Raw genomic sequence first — 20035 nt, 5'->3', positions numbered from 1 at the left:
GTTATTGTTATTGTTATTGTTATTGTTATTGTTATTGTTATTGTTATTGTTATTGTTATTGTTATTGTTATTGTTATTGTTATTGTTATTGTTATTGTTATTGTTATTGTTATTGTTATTGTTATTGTTATTGTTATTGTTATTGTTATTGTTATTGTTATTGTTATTGTTATTGTTATTGTTATTGTTATTGTTATTGTTATTGTTATTGTTATTGTTATTGTTATTGTTATTGTTATTGTTATTGTTATTGTTATTGTTATTGTTATTGTTATTGTTATTGTTATTGTTATTGTTATTGTTATTGTTATTGTTATTGTTATTGTTATTGTTATTGTTATTGTTATTGTTATTGTTATTGTTATTGTTATTGTTATTGTTATTGTTATTGTTATTGTTATTGTTATTGTTATTGTTATTGTTATTGTTATTGTTATTGTTATTGTTATTGTTATTGTTATTGTTATTGTTATTGTTATTGTTATTGTTATTGTTATTGTTATTGTTATTGTTATTGTTATTGTTAATGTTAATGTTATTGTTATTGTTATTGTTATTGTTATTGTTATTGTTATTGTTATTGTTATTGTTATTGTTATTGTTATTGTTATTGTTATTGTTATTGTTATTGTTATTGTTATTGTTATTGTTATTGTTATTGTTATTGTTATTGTTATTGTTATTGTTATTGTTATTGTTATTGTTATTGTTATTGTTATTGTTATTGTTATTGTTATTGTTATTGTTATTGTTATTGTTATTGTTATTGTTATTGTTATTGTTATTGTTATTGTTATTGTTATTGTTATTGTTATTGTTATTGTTATTGTTATTGTTATTGTTATTGTTATTGTTATTGTTATTGTTATTGTTATTGTTATTGTTATTGTTATTGTTATTGTTATTGTTATTGTTATTGTTATTGTTATTGTTATTGTTATTGTTATTGTTATTGTTATTGTTGTGGCGATCTTGATTGGTAACCCTACCAACTCGCCTCGTTGTAATCACCGACCAGGTAACTCTCGACATCACAACGTAACTCATTCTCAATCTCACACGATCTCTCGATCTCTCGATCTTCGACAATCGATCGACAGATACACGACACGCAAACCATCTTATGTACATATGTAAAATATAATTAGTATTAAACTACCTACTAACGAGAGCACACGCGTTATATCACTCGTACACAGCAACCGAAAAATCCCCAAATTGGTGACCCCGACGGAACAGTATTAGTATTCCGTATCGAATCCCGTATTTTTTACACCACGTTTCGTGAATCGCGATAATCCGCGCTAAAGAAATTTTCGCCTAAGTAAAAACCATCCCAAAAAAGTGAAACACGATTTTGTGAAACAGCCGCCATGACAGAACCCGGCCTGTCGTGAAGATTGAGACCGGTGAACCGTCGGTAATCGCAAGGATTAATTACCCTGACTTTGATCCGGACGATGTCGATACTAATACAATAAAAGCCGCTGTCGTTGCACATTTTCGGCCATCTGAAACACAACGTTTAACCAGTCTGCTCTCTGGGATGACGCTTGGTGACCAGAAGCCAACTGTTCTATTGTCTGAAATGAAACGCTTGGGTGGTGACGGTTGTACGGACACAGTGCTTTCGAATTTGTGGTTACGCGCGTTGCCCAGTACCGTCCGCTCGATCATCGCTTCGATGCCAACCGCCACACTCGAAAAACAAGCGGAAGTTGCCGATAAAATAATGGAGGCACCGCGCAATGAAATTGCGGCGATTCAGTCCCCTGAAAATTCGTCGATTTCAAGCTTGGAGCAACGTATTGAAGCACTCACCCGCCGTTTCGACGAAGTTCTTTCGCAAAATTCCCGACGACGAGGACGTTCTGCAAGTCGTCAAAAATTCCGTTCGCCTGGACGACGCGATGCGACCCCATCGCGTTCAAATGGAACTCGCCGTTGGATTTGCTGGTTCCACTACCGCCATGGGGTCCAGGCCCGTAAGTGTGAAAAACAGAAAGGTGAGAACCCTAACGTTCCATGTATTTTTTACGACGGAAAGATGCCGGTCTATTCTCGTCCCGAAAAAAACTAAATGCCGGGTCTCTACCCGAACCAAAAATAAATCAACATGATATACCGTCCCCCGACTCCAACCCAACCGTGAATATCCGAAGAATCCACGTTCACGACCAACAGACATCTCAGCAGTTTCTCATAGACACGGGTGCTGACATTTCAGTTGTACCCCCCTCTCCGCACGAGCTTCTCCGTCCTGCAAAATCCCACCAACTCTTCGCTGCCAATGGAAGCCCAATCCAGACGTACGGGACGAAACGCCTCTCTGTCGATATAGGCCTTCGTCGTTCTTTTGTTTGGGTTTTCACCGTCGCCGATGTCAAATAACCCATCATCGGTGCGGATTTCTTGAAGCATTACGATCTTTTGGTGGACCTGAAGCGCAATAAATTGATTGACAATCAAACTCGCCTGGAAATCAGAAACATCAATGCCGTCTCCGAACCCACCATAACCACTTTCGACGTGAACGTGCCGTTTGCTGACATCCTGAAGGAGTACAAAGACATCACCATTCTAAACATGAACCACCGTCCCACGAAAGCGAAAACCGTCCATCAAATTATTACCACTGGTCAGCCTGTATTTTCTCGTCCGCGACGTTTGCCGATCGATAAGCTGAATGAAGCGAGAGCGGAGTTCAGGTTTTTGTTGGAGCAAGGTATCTGCCAACCTTCCAAAAGTTCTTGGGCCAGCCCTCTACACATGGTCAAGAAGTCCAACGGAAAATGGCGTCCTTGCGGGGATTACAGAGGTCTTAATGCAATCACGGTTCCCGATCGGTATCCCATTCCGCACATTCAGGATTTTTCCAACATCCTCCACAACAGAAAGATTTTTTCGTGCATCGATCTGCAGCGGGCCTACCACCAAATACCTGTGGCACCAGGAGATATCCCAAAAACTGCCATTACCACGCCATTTGGCTTGTTTGAATTTAGGTTCATGACATTCGGACTCCGGAATGCAGGGCAAACGCTGCAGAGGCATCTCCACGACATTTTAGGCGATTTTGACTTCGTTTTCCCATACGTTGATGATCTTTGTATCGCGTCCGATGACATTGAACAACACAAAAAGCATCTTCGCCTGGTGTTCGATCGACTGAGAGAGAACGGACTCACCGTAAATGCCGGCATGTGCCAAATTGGCAAATCGGAAATTACATTTCTTGGTCACCTGATCACTCAAGATGGCATAAAACCTACACCCAGCAAGGTTGAAGCCATCATTAATTTTCCACGGCCAGTGGTAGCGAAGCAGCTGAAGCGGTTCCTGGGGACAATTAATTTCTACCGCCGTTTCATTCCGCGCGCCGCAGTGAACCAACAAATTCTTCAGTCGATGATCCAAGGCAACGTTCGAAATGACAAAACACCTTTAAAGTGGGACGACATTACAATAGCCGCCTTTAAGCAAAGCAAACAGGACCTGGCAAACGTAACTCTTCTCGCGCATCCGTGTTGTGATGCCAAGTTAGCACTGGCAGTCGACGCATCCGGCACCGCAATTGGAGCGGTGTTGCACCAAATAACCGAAAAAGGCTGTCAACCTCTCGCGTACTTCTCTCGTAAGCTGAGCGATAGCAAGCAAAAAGCCAGCACCTACGATCGAGAGTTGTTTGCGATATACGAGGCCGTGAAATATTTCAAGGACTCACTCACTGCTCGCGAGTTCTGCATATACACGGACCACAAGCCTCTCACCACAGCCTTCCAGCAGCGACCTGAACGAGCCAGTCCAACACAGCAACGGCATCTCAGTTTCATTAGCGAGTTCACAACGGATATTCGCCATATACCTGGCGAAGAAAACCGAGTTGCCGACATGCTGAGCCGCATCGAAGCCATCTCCAACAACAACGAAGCCATCGATTTCGAGCTGATGGCCAAACAGCAGCGAGACGATACCGAGCTCCAGTCATTCCTCAACGATCCACCCACCAATACTACGTTGGCACTTAAGGCACTCCAGTCTCCGTTGTCAACAATCCCGATGTATTGCGACATCTCTACTCCTGCGATCCGACCGTTCGTGCCCAAGAATTTTCGGAGGCAGATCATCCTGAAGCTTCATAGCGCATCTCATCCTGGTGTTCGTGCGACCACTCGTCTCGTAACGGACCGTTACGTGTGGCCTTCGGTGCGACGCGATTGTAAAAACTTTGTCAATCGTTGCATCTCCTGTCAGAAATCGAAAGTCATTCGTCACAACAGAGCACCAATTATCCAGATCGCCACACCAGATGATAGGTTCTCACACATCTATATGGATTTGATCGGACCATTACCACCATCGGACGGGAACGCGTATTGTCTAACGATGATCGACAAGTTTACGCGTTGGCCCGAAGTAATCCCGATTCCCAACATGACCGCAGTCACAGTCGCGCGAGCTTTCTTTAATGGATGGGTTGTGCGATTCGGAGTTCCAAAAAATGTCACTACGGACCTTGGAAGGCAGTTCGAGTCTGAACTCTTCCAAGAACTATCCAATCTGCTCGGTGTCAGCCACTTGAAAACAACGCCTTACCATCCCCAAGCAAATGGGCAAATAGAACGGTGCCACCGACAGCTTGAGGCCGCAATCATGTGCCACCAAAACCCAAAGTGGACAGAAGCGTTGCCTATCGTACTCCTCGGAATGAGTGTGTAGGTTATAACCTACCAGGACTTTCTCCAGAAAACCCTGTACGCGCAATTGGCGCGGAATTAATACACACAGATTAACGTGGACTAACAGACTTTATTTTCGTACATCACTACTTAAATATACCCTACCGGTAACTCAGAGAGAGAGACTTTCTCCACTCTCTGTTTACCTTACTAATCTCTTAACCTAATCTAGTACTGCTAAAGTACAGGCGGCGTTTTGTTCATAACACAAAACTTGTTTATTTTGGTTGAGTTTGTTTGCCGGTGGCACAGCAGAAGGCTGCGCGAAGTTCTTTGCCACCTGTGGCATAATCTGTTGATACATAGAGTGTTGACAGAGACGTTCGCGGTCCTCTGTCAAGGGAACCAAATGTTTCGCCTGACTAAAGCATAGCAGAAGGCTATGCCCTCCTAGGAACAAAATTAAACTTTAATTATAAGGCTCGTGACGGAGCATTGGGTTCTTCGCAGGGTGTGACGTCACATCTGCCACCCCGCCTAGTTGGCCATTATCTAGAAGAGACAATGGTCACACGGTCTGTTCTGATGGCCGATAGGTGTGTTTTTCTCTTTTTTTTTTTATTGCAATTATTTTTCTATTACAATTATTCTAGTTTTTATGCAACTATATACACCGTTGGTTTTTTTATAATATGTTTTTTTTTTTCTCTGGCCAATGAAATTTCAGCTGTCGTGTTTAAGCGCCGCTCGAACTGGTGTGCCTTGGTTGCGGGGGGGGGTCTGTAACGGGAAGAGTGCGTCTGGCCGAAGGGTCGTCGCCGATCGATGGTCGTGCTGTACTCGGGTGTGCCGTGTGCTGTGTGCTCATGGGCGCCGGGCGCGTTGTCGTACTGCGAGTTCGTGTTTGTTTTGGTTGCGCCGGCTTTGAACCTTTTGTTTTGGTGGTTCTGCCGCGCCTCTTTCCGTACCTGCTTGCATTCTCCGTTGTTTTCGTCATTCTTACGGGTATAAACACTGCGTGCCTGGTGCATGCGTTTCGTCATTCTTAGGTAGGTACTACTGCGTGCCTGGTGAATCGTGACGCTATGCTGGCTTAGCCAGCACAACTTTGGCCTTTGTTACTGTTAACGGTTTTTTAGCAACCTACTTTTATACCGTTATTATTTTTTCCTGCAGTGGAGACTAGGTCACTGGCACGCAACCTGCTTGCGGTGTGTATTCAATAATGTTTTTCTCTTTTTGCAACAAGTATTGAGGGCCTAGGCAAGCTTGGCCGCTGTATGTTTTCTTTAATTGTCTTTCTAGGTTTTTCTCTCGGAGACTTCCCGTGGCTATGATTCTTGGGACTTCTTGGGGGGGGGGGGGTGGTTGCTTTTGATTTACGCCCCCTCTCGACGTCTCTCATATGCTACTGCTAAACGCAAAAATCTGGACAGTGATTGTTGCATAACAGGCCGTCAGTTCTTTTTTTTCTTTTCTCTGCGTTTTTGGTTTTGCGTCAGTCTTGCGTGGGCCATTCCTACCTGTTTTCCCCTAGGTGTGGTCATCTGCCGCGTCTCTCACCCCCGTGGGCCTTCTGCACTCGCCGTTCGACTCCCCTCGCATCCGCCTGTTTTTCCTTTTTCGCGTAAGTACTTGGCATTATGGTATGCCCCATCTCAGCAGCCGTTGTATTAACCTCAGTCGTCTTCGATGATCGGGAACTTGTCACGTGGTCGATTCTTAGATGCTAATTGCCCTACTTAGCAAGTGGTGCATTTTTTTTTTGCCATTCTTTCATCATTTTTTTTTTCGTTAATTTTCTCCACTTGCTGTTTAAAATTAATTTCACACGCGTACGGGCTCTTATGTTCTATTATATCTTCTAATCTTCTACTTAAACACTATGCCCGTTTTTCTTTTTCTTCGGTTAACATAATTTTTCTTTTCCTACTAAAGTGTACAATATATTTTTCTCCTTTTTCTTCTATATTCATTCTCAACGAATTTTTACTTCACAATTATTTTTTTTTCACTTGAACTCAATCCGATTTACAAAAAAAAAATCTTTTTCTAATTCTTGTGCGTTTTTTTTTTCTTTGTCAACCTCTGTTGCCCGTCGTGGCTCTTTTTCTTTTTATTAAAACATTTCTCTTTCTCATAGCAACTCTTTCTTTTCTTTTATCGGATTTACAATTCTTTTATCCGTTTTACAAAAACTCTGTAGGCCACTTTAGTTATGATACTGCTGTCAATTCTTTTATCCGTTTTACAAAAACTCTGTAGGCCACTTTAATTATGGTACTGCTGTCAATATTTTTATCCGTTTTACAAAAACTCTGTAGGCCACTTTAATTATGATATTGCTGTCTCAGTCCGTCATACTTACGTTCTACTTACACTTCGCCTGATATGCAGTAGTCTGCATAATACCTCTCCCACTACCCTTCGAAGGTACGACCCCCTGCCTAGTGATTCCTGGAAGAAAAAGATGGTTAGCATACTCATAGGAAAAAGAAGAAAGGAAGAATCCCTCAATCACTCCGGGTTCGTTACGCCCTTGCCTCTCTCATTCATCAGCATCCACCTTGAACATGCTGGGTTAACGACTCCCATTAAATACTTCACTCGATGTATAGTAAAAAGGAAAAGAATAGCTGAATCCTATAACCGGCAGTCCCTCCGCAGCAGTTTAAGCCTACCTCCGTCGTTCGTTCCTATTAGTCCTTTGCTAGTCAATGTTGAAATCCTATTTCTCCCTACCAAAATTTCCCCCGAAGGCCATTTTCCTATTTCAATATTACCCCGAGCCATTTTTGCTTCACGGGGGCCCTAGTAATCATTTCTTTTTGATTCGTGCTCGGCGGTCGTTCGTCTCTTATTATCTCTTTATTTTGTGGTGTTATGTTCAATACCATCCCGGCTGTCGGTACTTTCGCTGCTGCCGCTACTTTCTTTTCATCCTCCCATGTTATATTCGTATGTGGTGCCTTGATGCTTTTTATATTTGTGTGCTGTATATTTTCCCGAGTCGCACATTTCCCGATTTGCAACTCTATCTCCTCGTAATCTTTATCTTCCTTTCTTTGTCGCTTGTTTAGTTTACTATTTTCCAAAACGTCTCTGACATCATTAGGTTGCTCATATAACTCGTTTTCAGGTCTAAAAATATCTTGCTTCGTGAGCCTTCCGTGCGCCCCGCTACCCCGCGGCGCTGACAGCTTTTTCGTTTTTGTTGGTTTCTCCGACCAATTCTCTATCGTCGTCCTGCGCGCGCAGCACGAAATCCTTCCTTTGTAAAAACATAATGTCAGTAAAAGCACTAGAATGATCCCTGCTACTACCGGCACGCTGGTCCATGGGTTTTCCAGCGGTGCGTAAATCAAGTTCTTTAGCGTCATCTTCTTTGTTTTAATATCGTGTATGTCTACCCCTATATCAAATAATTTCTTCAGATTCACATATGTATATACTTTTTCTGTACCATTCCATACTGGCACGATCTCGAAATTAACCTCCGAGGTCAGCATCTCTCTGGCATCACTCGGTAATAACGTAACGTTTGCATCCCATTCGTAATCTGTTTCGTAATATTCTAGTCGTATGTGATTGGTAGATACCACCATGTTCGGGGTTACTATAATGACCCCTTCCCCAATCACAGTTTTCAGAGATACGTCACTGTCTGTCTCAATTGTCAGATTAATCTGCTTTGGCGCAAGGTATTTCCAAATATTCCTTACGCCTGTCTCTACCCATATTGCGTGATCAGTTTGCACCGCTTTCGTCCTACAGCGGCCAGTTGATCCTTTAAAAATTACCTCAGTCACACAGCTTTGGCTGTTGTGTAAATTTTCCATAGCTTCCCTAATATCGCATAGCGTGATGTCCCTGAATTTAGTGCATCTGTTATATTCGTCGCTGGAAAGGGTGTATCCCCACTCGCTCTCCGCCCTGAACAAGATAACATCTTTGTCGATGTGAGAAATTAGGACTGTCGAGTTCACGATCCTGGGGGGAAATGAGATTCGACGAGCGGCATATCTTTCCGTCTTGATTAAAGGCACGAGAAATTCCAGGACGATCTTTCCCGTGTTATTGAATTTATATTTGAAGTCCGCACGATCGATTGTTTCCGTTATTATTTTGCCATAGCTGCCCCGTGGGAATGATAACCCGGTGTGCAACGTACTTTCCAACTCTTCTAAGTTTCTCTGTAGTGTTTCTAATGTAAACAATCTTTTTAATATGTCGTAACCCGTCATGCGTTGAGTTAGGGTCGCGATGACGGCGTCCAGCTTCCTGTCTAGACTTCGACTTAAGTTCTCTAACCAGAAGCTCATTTCCAGTAATTTTGCTTCCAAAACAACCATTCTTCTAAAGTGTCCGGTAAAATTCGCATTATCCGCTACCTCTTTTCTGAGGTTTTCGAATTTATTGCTCATATCCACTAAATCTGCGTCCATGCTCAACACTGATGAATTCACAAATTCATATGTGGCATCCAAGATATTCGTCTGGTGGCTCAGATCCTGCTTCAATACCTCCTCGTTGCCTCTCAATTTGTCTAGGTCATAATCTATCCTGGTTCTGTCGCCTGTGTCCATTGCCCCCAAAGCCGTCCAAACGCTCCGGGTAGCTTTATTCGTCCCAAAAAAATTTTTCATATAATTATTCTTACCCAAAATCTCGCCTATCCGAGTGGCTAAATTCTGGTTCGCTTGCACGCAATGTATTGAGCTGATCATCGCCTCTAGCTCCCGGCACGTGCCCCAGAACCTCTCGCCGGCGTCTTTCAAAAAGCTTTCCTCTGCTTCTATGCTTGCCATGGATAGGGTGATCTCCATCTTGTACTTCCCCCTCACCACCCCTGTGACGGGCAAATTTCTGATTTCGGTCCTCATTTCCTGTGTTCTTATCGCACCTAATGCGAAGATCAGCCCGAGTATCCTTGAGAGGAAAGAAAAAAAACTTCTTTTCTTAATGCGGTACATAACTACTCATTACTGGTCTGGCATCCTTCTCTTTTTTTTTTCTTTTCTTTTCTTATATCATTTCCTCGTTTACCTACACAGTACCAAAATATGAAATTTACAACTAATACAAATGAAAGCACATAACGATTTCTAGCACATAAAGTGAAAAACATATACATTTTCACACCGTTAATAATGTACAATACAGAATCGTTTTAAGCCATGTAAATTTGTACGTTAATTGATATAAACTTAAAGCTTCATATATAAATATGCATGCAAATTCACAATATATTCATTTACTTTGCATGTGAATATAATGACACACGGAATATTACGTGGTTTCCAATGCTCCATTTATGTGCATTTAAAGTAATGTAAATTTTTTTTTCTGTGTAATATTTTATTCTTATTCCATTAGACACGAATGCACACAATATGTGTAAAATAAAATTAGTAATAATGATATTCTTATCTTTTCCCCAAAATTTTAACTTAGACTGAGTAGTCGATTATCGGGGCTCACCGAGGGAAAAAAAAAAAAAAATCTCACGATTGCATTCCTCTTAATCTTAAATATTATTCCGTATTAAGCATATTCATTACCCATCCAATTATTGATGGCGCTCTATAGTTCTTGTTTTTCCTATCAAGCTATGCGCGCTTTTCAAAACATGCCCCCGTGTGCGTCATGCGACAGCGTCAGGCATGCCTGCTGCGAACCCGCGGCGAGCCGCGATGATTTGTGTTGACTTTTTCAAACAAAACATCAGCCGCTCTGACTACTTAAGCCGGTCCCCGCCTGCCGAATATTCACATTCGTTCAACGCTTGCACCATCATTCAACACCTGCTCCGTCGTTCGATACCTGCTACGTCGCTCAACACCGTCACCATCGTTTAACGCATACATTATTGTTCAACGCTTACATCAAGATGACGTTCGGTCTGGAATCTGGAATGCCCCGGTGGCATGAAGGAGCTAGTTTCTTCGCCCGCATCCTGGTTGAGATGGATGTCCTTCCCAGGAGATACCTTTGGACCAGACCCCCATCGTTTGCAGTCTGCAGCGTTACCACCCTCCTGGCGCTTCTGGGAGCGGCGTACCGCGGCTACTTACCCCTACCGAAATTGATTGTGGAGCTCGTGCGGTGGCACGAGGCTCGTTGGGCCCTGGCCGGCGTGCCGGGCCCAGCAACTGCGGAAGACGCACAACTTTTTGAGCACAACGTTGGCTGGGAGGCCAGCTTGCGACAAGTGAAGGCGCCGCCGGCCTTCTTACGGCGTCTTACCCGGTACGTGTACCGGGGAGCGTCGTGGGTCTCTGACATCGAAGAGGTCGAGGGGCTTCCCCTCGACGAGGTGATTCAACGGTTGCGCCGGCCAAGGTGGCCGGTGACCAATTAAGTGCGAGCAATTAAATATTTTTTTGATAAATTTATAAAAAAAAAAAAAAAAATGAATAAAGCATAATTTTTATAATTGTTAAAAATCTTATCTTTTCCTCATTTTTATCTCTCTCTTTTCTAAATGATGACCTAATATATTCATGTACATAATGTACAAATAGCTGCCTCGCACTAACGGGGTCATCTGTACTCTGTGAATCTATCCCATGTTAAATTCGCATTTTATGTAAAAACGTTCCCTGTGTATTATTTGCTTCTGTTTTCTGTGTTCCCACACGATAGGTTATTATTATTTTTTTTTTCTATAAATTCAACCACGTCTTTCCCCAAGTAAACGTTCCGCCCTTTTGACACTTGTCCATCAAAGGCTTTCCATAATATCGGTGACTATTCATATTTCTTCACGTGTCATTTTATTTCAGTATACTTTTTCATACAGCTTTAGGTGCTTGCTACTATAACCTATTTTATTTCATTTTATTTTATAACATAGTTTAAGTTCGTATAATCAGTCATAATATCGTTTAAGTCGGTTATTATGAACTTTCTCTAAACGGTTTCCGTTTTTGATTACCGTGGTCATTTCACTTGGGAATTCCACTACTTCATAAGGTCCTCTCCACATATTCTGGAGCTTTTGACCTGATCCTGTCGGGACTGATTTCACTAAAACTAAATCGCCATACATGGGCTGCCATTCATTTGCCTTTCTGTCATAAACTTGCTTGCGCTTTTCTTTTGAATCCTTTAGGTTGGCCTTCGCGTTCGCGTGGAGGTCAAAAAATATTTTTTTCATCTCTTGTGTATATGTTTCATATGTCAAATTGTCCACTCCATTCCGCTTGTAAATGGAGGTGGGAATGCGTGCTGTACGTCCATACAACAATTCGAAAGGGGTGTACCCCGTTGATGAGTTTACTGAAGTATTATACTGAAACGTAAAAAATGGGAGTAAGTTATCCCACGTGTGCGGTTTTCCGCCAATAAATTGCCTTAGGTAAGTTTTTAACTCCCGATTAGATCTTTCCACCAAATTTGCTTGTGGGTGGTACGGACTCGTCGTTATTTTCTTAATTTTCAAAATTTTGCACACATCTTTCATGAGTGTGCTTACAAAATTCGCACCGTTATCTGTAACTAACTCCAACGGTACGCCAAATTTGCAAATATAATTCTCTACAAAAGTCCTCGCTACCGTCTGGCTTTCTTGGTTTTCCATAGGTGCGACAGTTAAATATCTAGTTAGGTCGTCCTGCATGACCAGACCATAACGATTTCCTAAGTCGGACTCGGGTAATACTACTATATCCATGTATAATTTTTCAAATGGCTCCGATGCGGTTGTGGTGATCTGCATCGGTATCTTGTTTGATCTTCCAATTTTGTTCTTTTGGCAGGAATCACACTGCCGAACGTAGTTCTCGATATCCCGTTTCATCGTAGCCCACGTAAAAAGTGTGCCAATTCTTTGGCGCATTCGTCGCGCTCCTACGTGCCCTCCTAAGGGTGCATCGTGAAATTCCTTTAAAATTGTTTCCACTTGATCTGGCGCAATTACTGTACGCTCGCTATTAGCATTATATAATACTATTTGTTTTTCTAGCTTACCCGCTAGGAACTGAATCATTTGCAGAACTTCCTGTTGCTTGATTTTTCTGAATGATATTAGGTGAATGACCCCGGCTGCCTTTACTGCCGTGGGGCTCTTATTGAAGCTATCTAAAAATTGTGAAAAAAAATTCCGGCAATCGATTAATGAACTTTCGCTGCCGTCTACTATGAAACCGCCTACCTTCTTGTCTTTAAATTTGAGTACACCATCCTCTACGTAGTCTTTCAGTCCTTGCGACAGCTGATACAGTGTCTGAAGTTCTCTGTACGCCGTCCGACTGTTCAAAATGACAAGACGAGCTTCGATGTTCCTCTCGTCCAATATTCTCTTCGAGACTTCCACCGTCTCACTTGGTATCAGGTCATTTGATAATGCCTGTGAAAAGTCATCATATGAAATGTTGACGAGTTGTTGCTCATCCTCGTCCTCAGCGATGTCCGCAATGTCTATGGCACTCAAATCTTGTATTGTGCCGTTCAAATCATCCGAAGCGTTCTTCTGCTGCTCTAGCAGGCGTTTCTGCTGGCGCGTAATCATGGCTATCTGCCTGTGGGGTGAACTTTCTTGCCCCTGACACGTCCCATCTGATAAACGTGACAAAAAATCGGCGACTATATTTTCGCTACCCTGTTTATACCTGATGCTGCATTCCAAACCCTGCAACTTTAGTCTCAATCTTGTCAGCGTTGGAGATGTCTCTTTGAGCCTCCAAATCGCTATAAGTGGTCTGTGGTCTGTGTAAACGATAAACCTTTGACCAAAAATGTAATGTTTGAAGTATTCTATGGCCCATACAATCGCCAATAGTTCCTTTTCTATGATATGATATCTGGTCTCTGCACCTACAAGTGCACGACTCGCGAACGCGATCGGCCGATGCATGGATTTTTCATTCGACAGGACGGCTCCAATAGCATAATTGCTAGCGTCTGTCGTAATAACGAAAGTGTCTTGATAATCTGGCCGGACTAAAACTGGCTCTGTAATCAGCGCGTTTCTAAGGAATTCGAACGCTTCCTGACATTCTTTTCCCCACACAAATTTAGCGTCTTTCTTCAACAAATCATTCAGCGACTTGCGCTTCTCCGCGATGTTGGGGATAAACTTCCCATAAAAATTTACTGTTCCCAGAAATGACCTTATACCTTTTACGTTTGTGGGTGGCTTAAGGCTTTGAATGGCCTTAATATTTGCATTGGTGGGTTTTACGCCTTCTTCATTAACGACATGACCCAAATACTCCAGTTCCTTTTTCAAAAACTGACACTTAGATGGTTCTATTTTTAAGTTATGTTTGCGCAAAGCTTGTAATACTTTTCGCAAGTTATCATTATGGTCGGTGATAGTGTCACCGAAAACTATAATATCATCGAGGTAGACAAAAGCTTTCACGTCCCCTATCTCAAAGAGAACAGTATTCATAAGTTTTTGGAATGTTGAGGGGCTGTTCTTTAGCCCCATCGGCATCCGTGTAAATTCGAAGTGGCCTTTGGGAGTGGAAAACGCCGTCTTAGCCGCATCTCGACGGTCTATCGGGACTTGATAGAACCCCGATTTTAAATCAATTGAGGAGAAATATTTTGCTCCTCCAACATTATCCAATATCTCATTTATAAGAGGTATTGGGTATACAAACGGCTTGGTAACTTCGTTCAATGATCTAAAGTCTACCACAATTCTGTATCTTTTATTTCCGTCAGCATCCGGTTTTTTTGGTACACATAACACCGGTGCATTCCAGGGACTAGTGCTGGGCCTAATAATTCCCTGCACCCTCATTTCCTCGATTTCTTTATTAATGTGTCGTTTCGTGGCCTCCGGAAATCTATATTGCCGTTTATTAATAGGCACCTCCGATGAAGTTTCTATCGTGTGTACGGCGGCGTCAGTAGTAGTTAACTTGTCGCCCTTGAAAAAGAATATATCCGCATAGCTCTCGACCATATTCTTCACTGTCCTGAATTCTCTATCAGGCAAGTGCGCCAAATTCAGCACTTGCCGTAGTTTTTCAATTCTTGCATTTCCTTTTGACTCTGGTGTCAGCTTGTGCTCCAACAGGTCATAGTCAAGCCTCGAGTCTAGGTCCAACTCGGGCATTATAGTATTCTTCGAGTCAAGAAAATTGTTCTTCGGCTCTTCATTTCGATATGTTTGGTGCTCTCTATTTATTTCGATTTTGTCTACGTCGGCCTCATTGCGGGCTGTGTTGCTAGTATCTCGCAACTCGTTCTGCACCATAACTCTATTTCTGGCTGCCACATAAACATGTTGACTAAGGACTTCGTCTTTGGGCATACTCCATGGGCCCAAACTATCCGGACCCCTGTTGCCGTGTTTTTTAAACACAATATAGTCGAAGTTATTCCCTATCTGGAGGGTGTGTTTTTTCAAAAATTCTACCCCGATTATGCCGTCCGCCGGTAAACCGTTCATCAGGTGAAACTCTGCCGGAATCAAAAAGTTCCCGACTAATAAATCCAGGATAACCGTTCCTAAGGTTCGCACGATCCCGCGACCAATGCCCTCAAAAGTGTTTGTGTCTTGCCTGTTAATATGCACATTCAATTTCTCTGCAACATGCATGCTTAACATATTCGCGCACGCGCCTGTGTCCAAAATCAAGTTCAGCGTTTGCTGCACATTTTGTTTTGCCAGCAGTGTAATCATAAGCCGCCGGCTGGTGTCAAAGTAGACTCGCTTAGCCACACAGGCACTATTGTCCCGTATGTGGTTACATGCTGTTCTCCAGTCCGTTATCTCTATGTGGCTGGGCTCGTCAGTGATTCTCCGCCAATCGACGTCCTGGCATAATTCCGCGAAATCATCACTAAAGTATTCTTTCGCAAACGGGTCCTTTATCCCATGATTTTCGTTCCCCGAGTTCTTCGCCCCTCCATTGGGCTGATTTATACTTAACACATATTGTGAACGACCGTGCGTCTCATCGTCACTCCACCTGGAATAATTTCGAACAATATCGTGCTCATTTCCAACATTGGGAGAAATGTTCTCGACCGGTTTGTTAAATTTGTTCCTTACAAAATTATTTCTATTCATCGGTCGGGGTGCCCGGCTGGCGTTGCCGTCGGGCCCCCGGCGACCTAGTTTTTTGATTGTTGGTAGCGCCCGTAGCCTCGGCTTCGAAATTGGCGATCGTACGCATCATTATATCTACCATTATTATTATTGTAATTTCCGCGCCCGGGCGATCTTCCTCTATTGCTGCCGTAATTAAAACCATCATCATGGTGGTGATACTGGCGGTCATTATATCGATTGTTGTCATACCCATCATTATTGTAACTATTTCGATTGCTTTGCTGGTTGTTATTCCGAGCGGCAACCCGCCAATCTTGCGATTCGGTTTGGTGTATGTACCCGTTCCAACGCGCTCCCTGTGAACCTCGGTAGCGATCGTTATTATTATGTTGGTTGGTTTGGTTGCTGTCAAGGTTTCTACCCTGATTAGACCAGCCGCCCCCTGACTGGCTTCCGTAGTTCCCGTTATTTTGTTGTCGCTCGTTTCCCCTATTAGCGTTTTCCCTGTAGTTACGATTGTTATTGTAATTGTAGTTGTTGGTGCTGCTACTGTTCCCACCTGGCTGCTGTCTGTAATCTTGGGCCTCGTTATTTCGTGTATAATTGATCTGCCGCTGGCGATTGCTAAATCGCTCATTGCCCCTGTTCTGCGAGCTCCCGGCTCCATTGAAACCATCCCGGCCTCCTCCTTGGGTGTTACTACCTGTCCCATTCGGTTGCCAGCGCCTACCGCCTCTCTCTTTCTCTTGCTCCAGTAGATCCAAACAGCGTAGTCTGTTTTCTACATCCGCGAGTTGTTCGCATTCCTCCCCTCGTTCCTCCAGTAGGTCCAGCAGCTCGTCTAAGCTCAATTTCTTATTTCCTCCCGCCATTAACTTCAGATGTGAATTCCGCAAACCCCCAATAAAATGAATCCTGAGGCTTCTTTCCATTGCAGAACCCGCTGCACCCTCCTGATTCTCTTCAAATGTATCCAGCAATTCCTTTATCTCTATCGTTCTCCTTTTATATGCGCTGTAATCTTCGCTCGGTTCCTGTCGTAGCGTTTCGATCCGTTTTATTACCGACTCGATGTTCTCAATGGAACCGAATTCTTTGATCAAGTTGCGTTTGACCTCTGGCCAGCTCTCCGCCTTGATCCGAGGCAAAACTGCCGCTGCTTTGCCTTTTAGTTTTGGTAGGACTACATAAATTAGTGCACTGTGTGACCCGTTTTCTGGGATTTCGTCTGCGAAATGCTGAACATGGTATAGGAACGCTTCCAGTTCATCTTTGTGTCCCCTGAATTCTGGGATGCATTACAGTGCATCCGCCTTCGGGAAAACGTAATCTGCCGCTCGGCTCATATTTATTTTATTTAGTTGTTTCCCGATAATAAAACTGCTTCTACAGAATATGTTTTTTAAATTTTCGATATGATCCCCAAAACTGGGTGTGTCTTGAATTTCTACCTCGCTGATTTGGAGGCTTTTTTTAACAAATTCTTCTTCTAATTTTTCTAATTGTTCGAGTGCGCTTGCGCGGTTTACGCGCTCTCCGTCGTGCTTCTTCTCCCCTGATTCCTGAGTTTCTACAAGGGTCGATGAAAGCGGGGGATCTTCAAAAATCACCGATCGCTCTAAGTTCGCCAACTGATCTTCTGCAAGATCTGATGTCTCAAACTCAAGACAATTTTCTGGTAATCTTCTCTTTCTGTTTGGCTCAGGAACAATCGCCGAGTTATTTAAGATTTTCAATGCCAGACACACTTTCGATTGAACAAGTGTGTACTGATCTGTTAATCTATTCCAATGTTCTGGCGTTAAATTCGAATTTTCATACTCTTAAAATTTCCGAAAAGTCGTTTAAAGCGTCGCTTAATAATTTTCTTCTATTAGCGACTGCCGCCCGTGTTCTCGGCCTGTTTATGTTATTGCTCAGATTATGGTACTCCTGGTAGACATAATCCTTAAGCTCTTTAAATCTTGACATTTATGGTCATAACCGTCTAACACCTATTCTGCTTTTGCAATATGCCGCATAATAAAAAAAGAAATGACTCACTCACCCGAGTATCCTTGACACAGGGCCGGTCATCGTTGTTGACTTCAATTTCCACTACGTTACTTCGGCACCTTCTTAATACGACAATTCACTATATCGAATATCTGCCAACGTCGAAACTGACACTTACATGAAAAAAAAACGATCGCACTTTACAAGTCGTCTTCAGCAGCAAAACACAGCACCTTTTCCCCGCATACGAATGTCACTCGCTTGGGTTTGCCACCAACTCAGTTCACTTCCATGCAAAAAGCGAGAAAAGAGAACACTTTTTGTCAACGTCTTTTCTCGATTTTCGTTTTTCTCTTTTTTTTTTCTCTTTCACTAGCAGCACTACTTTCCAAGCTGCTGACCTCGATAAATCGTTAAGTACTTTTTCTTCAGTTCTCTTTTTTCCCTCTTTTTTTTTTTTTTTTTAAATAACACACTCTTTTTCCTCCGCGAGCACTACTTGGATTAAAAACTCCGAAAAACTATTTCATTTTTCACTGAACCACAGAAACTTAAACCACTACTTTTTCTTTTTGCTTCCTTAGCGTGATTACTACGACCGAGTTTACGACCGCGTCTGACTCCCGAGATACGTCCGAAGATTAAAGAAAAGATTCAATGGCGCAGAAAAGACCACGCGCTGTCACCACATGTGTAGGTTATAACCTACCAGGACTTTCTCCAGAAAACCCTGTACGCGCAATTGGCGCGGAATTAATACACACAGATTAACGTGGACTAACAGACTTTATTTTCGTACATCACTACTTAAATATACCCTACCGGTAACTCAGAGAGAGAGACTTTCTCCACTCTCTGTTTACCTTACTAATCTCTTAACCTAATCTAGTACTGCTAAAGTACAGGCGGCGTTTTGTTCATAACACAAAACTTGTTTATTTTGGTTGAGTTTGTTTGCCGGTGGCACAGCAGAAGCCTGCGCGAAGTTCTTTGCCACCTGTGGCATAATCTGTTGATACATAGAGTGTTGACAGAGACGTTCGCGGTCCTCTGTCAAGGGAACCAAATGTTTCGCCTGACTAAAGCATAGCAGAAGGCTATGCCCTCCTAGGAACAAAATTAAACTTTAATTATAAGGCTCGTGACGGAGCATTGGGTTCTTCGCAGGGTGTGACGTCACATGAGAACCGCCCTCAAGGAAGATCTTAATGCATCCGTCGCAGAAGCAACCTATGGAACCACCCTACGACTCCCCGGAGAATTCTTTTCCGAAACTACCAGCAAGGCTATAGTACCAGAGTTCGTCACTCAACTAAAAAAGCAAATGACGAGTTTCCGCCCAACTCCAACAAGCAACCACGCCAAGCCATCGGTATTCCTGCAAAAAGAAATGAGCACCTGCAGCCACGTTTTCGTGAAGATCGGCGCCGTGAAACCACCACTGACGCAACCATACCAAGGGCCGTTTCGAGTACTTCGTCGGAAAAAGAAAGTTTTTATCGTCGACATTAATGGCAAACAATCACCAATCTCCGTCGATCGCCTGAAAGCAGCCTTTATCGAAGCCGACGAACAACCACCGAAACAAACGGATACCACCGAACCCCCAGCGTGCCAAACCCGGTCTGGCCGCCGTGTACGGATCCCTCGACGGTATTGGAAAAGTTAAGGGGGAAGTACTGTGGCGATCTTGATTGGTAACCCTACCAACTCGCCTCGTTGTAATCACCGACCAGGTAACTCTCGACATCACAACGTAACTCATTCTCAATCTCACACGATCTCTCGATCTCTCGATCTTCGACAATCGATCGACAGATACACGACACGCAAACCATCTCATGTACATATGTAAAATATAATTAGTATTAAACTACCTACTAACGAGAGCACACGCGTTATATCACTCGTACACAGCAACCGAAAAATCCCCAAATTGTTATTGTTATTGTTATTGTTATTGTTATTGTTATTGTTATTGTTATTGTTATTGTTATTGTTATTGTTATTGTTATTGTTATTGTTATTGTTATTGTTATTGTTATTGTTATTGTTATTGTTATTGTTATTGTTATTGTTATTGTTATTGTTATTGTTATTGTTATTGTTATTGTTATTGTTATTGTTATTGTTATTGTTATTGTTATTGTTATTGTTATTGTTATTGTTATTGTTATTGTTATTGTTATTGTTATTGTTATTGTTATTGTTATTGTTATTGTTATTGTTATTGTTATTGTTATTGTTATTGTTATTGTTATTGTTATTGTTATTGTTATTGTTATTGTTATTGTTATTGTTATTGTTATTGTTATTGTTATTGTTATTGTTATTGTTATTGTTATTG

General features: G+C 42.4%; 1 protein-coding gene across 1 annotated transcript; it reads left to right on the top strand.

The window, feature by feature from the left end:
• The first annotated feature begins 18868 nt into the window (after positions 1 to 18868).
• LOC129720026 (uncharacterized) lies at positions 18869 to 19357 on the top strand. The gene has a single exon (XM_055671438.1). It carries the CDS (start codon positions 18869 to 18871, stop codon positions 19355 to 19357), a length of 489 nt encoding a protein of 162 aa, XP_055527413.1.
• The last annotated feature ends 678 nt before the right edge of the window (positions 19358 to 20035 follow it).

This window comes from Wyeomyia smithii, chromosome 2, assembly GCF_029784165.1.
Source record: "Wyeomyia smithii strain HCP4-BCI-WySm-NY-G18 chromosome 2, ASM2978416v1, whole genome shotgun sequence".
Classification (NCBI taxonomy): domain Eukaryota; kingdom Metazoa; phylum Arthropoda; class Insecta; order Diptera; family Culicidae; genus Wyeomyia; species Wyeomyia smithii.
Note: the sequence above shows the minus strand (reverse complement) of the source record. Positions and strands in the feature narration are given on the sequence as shown.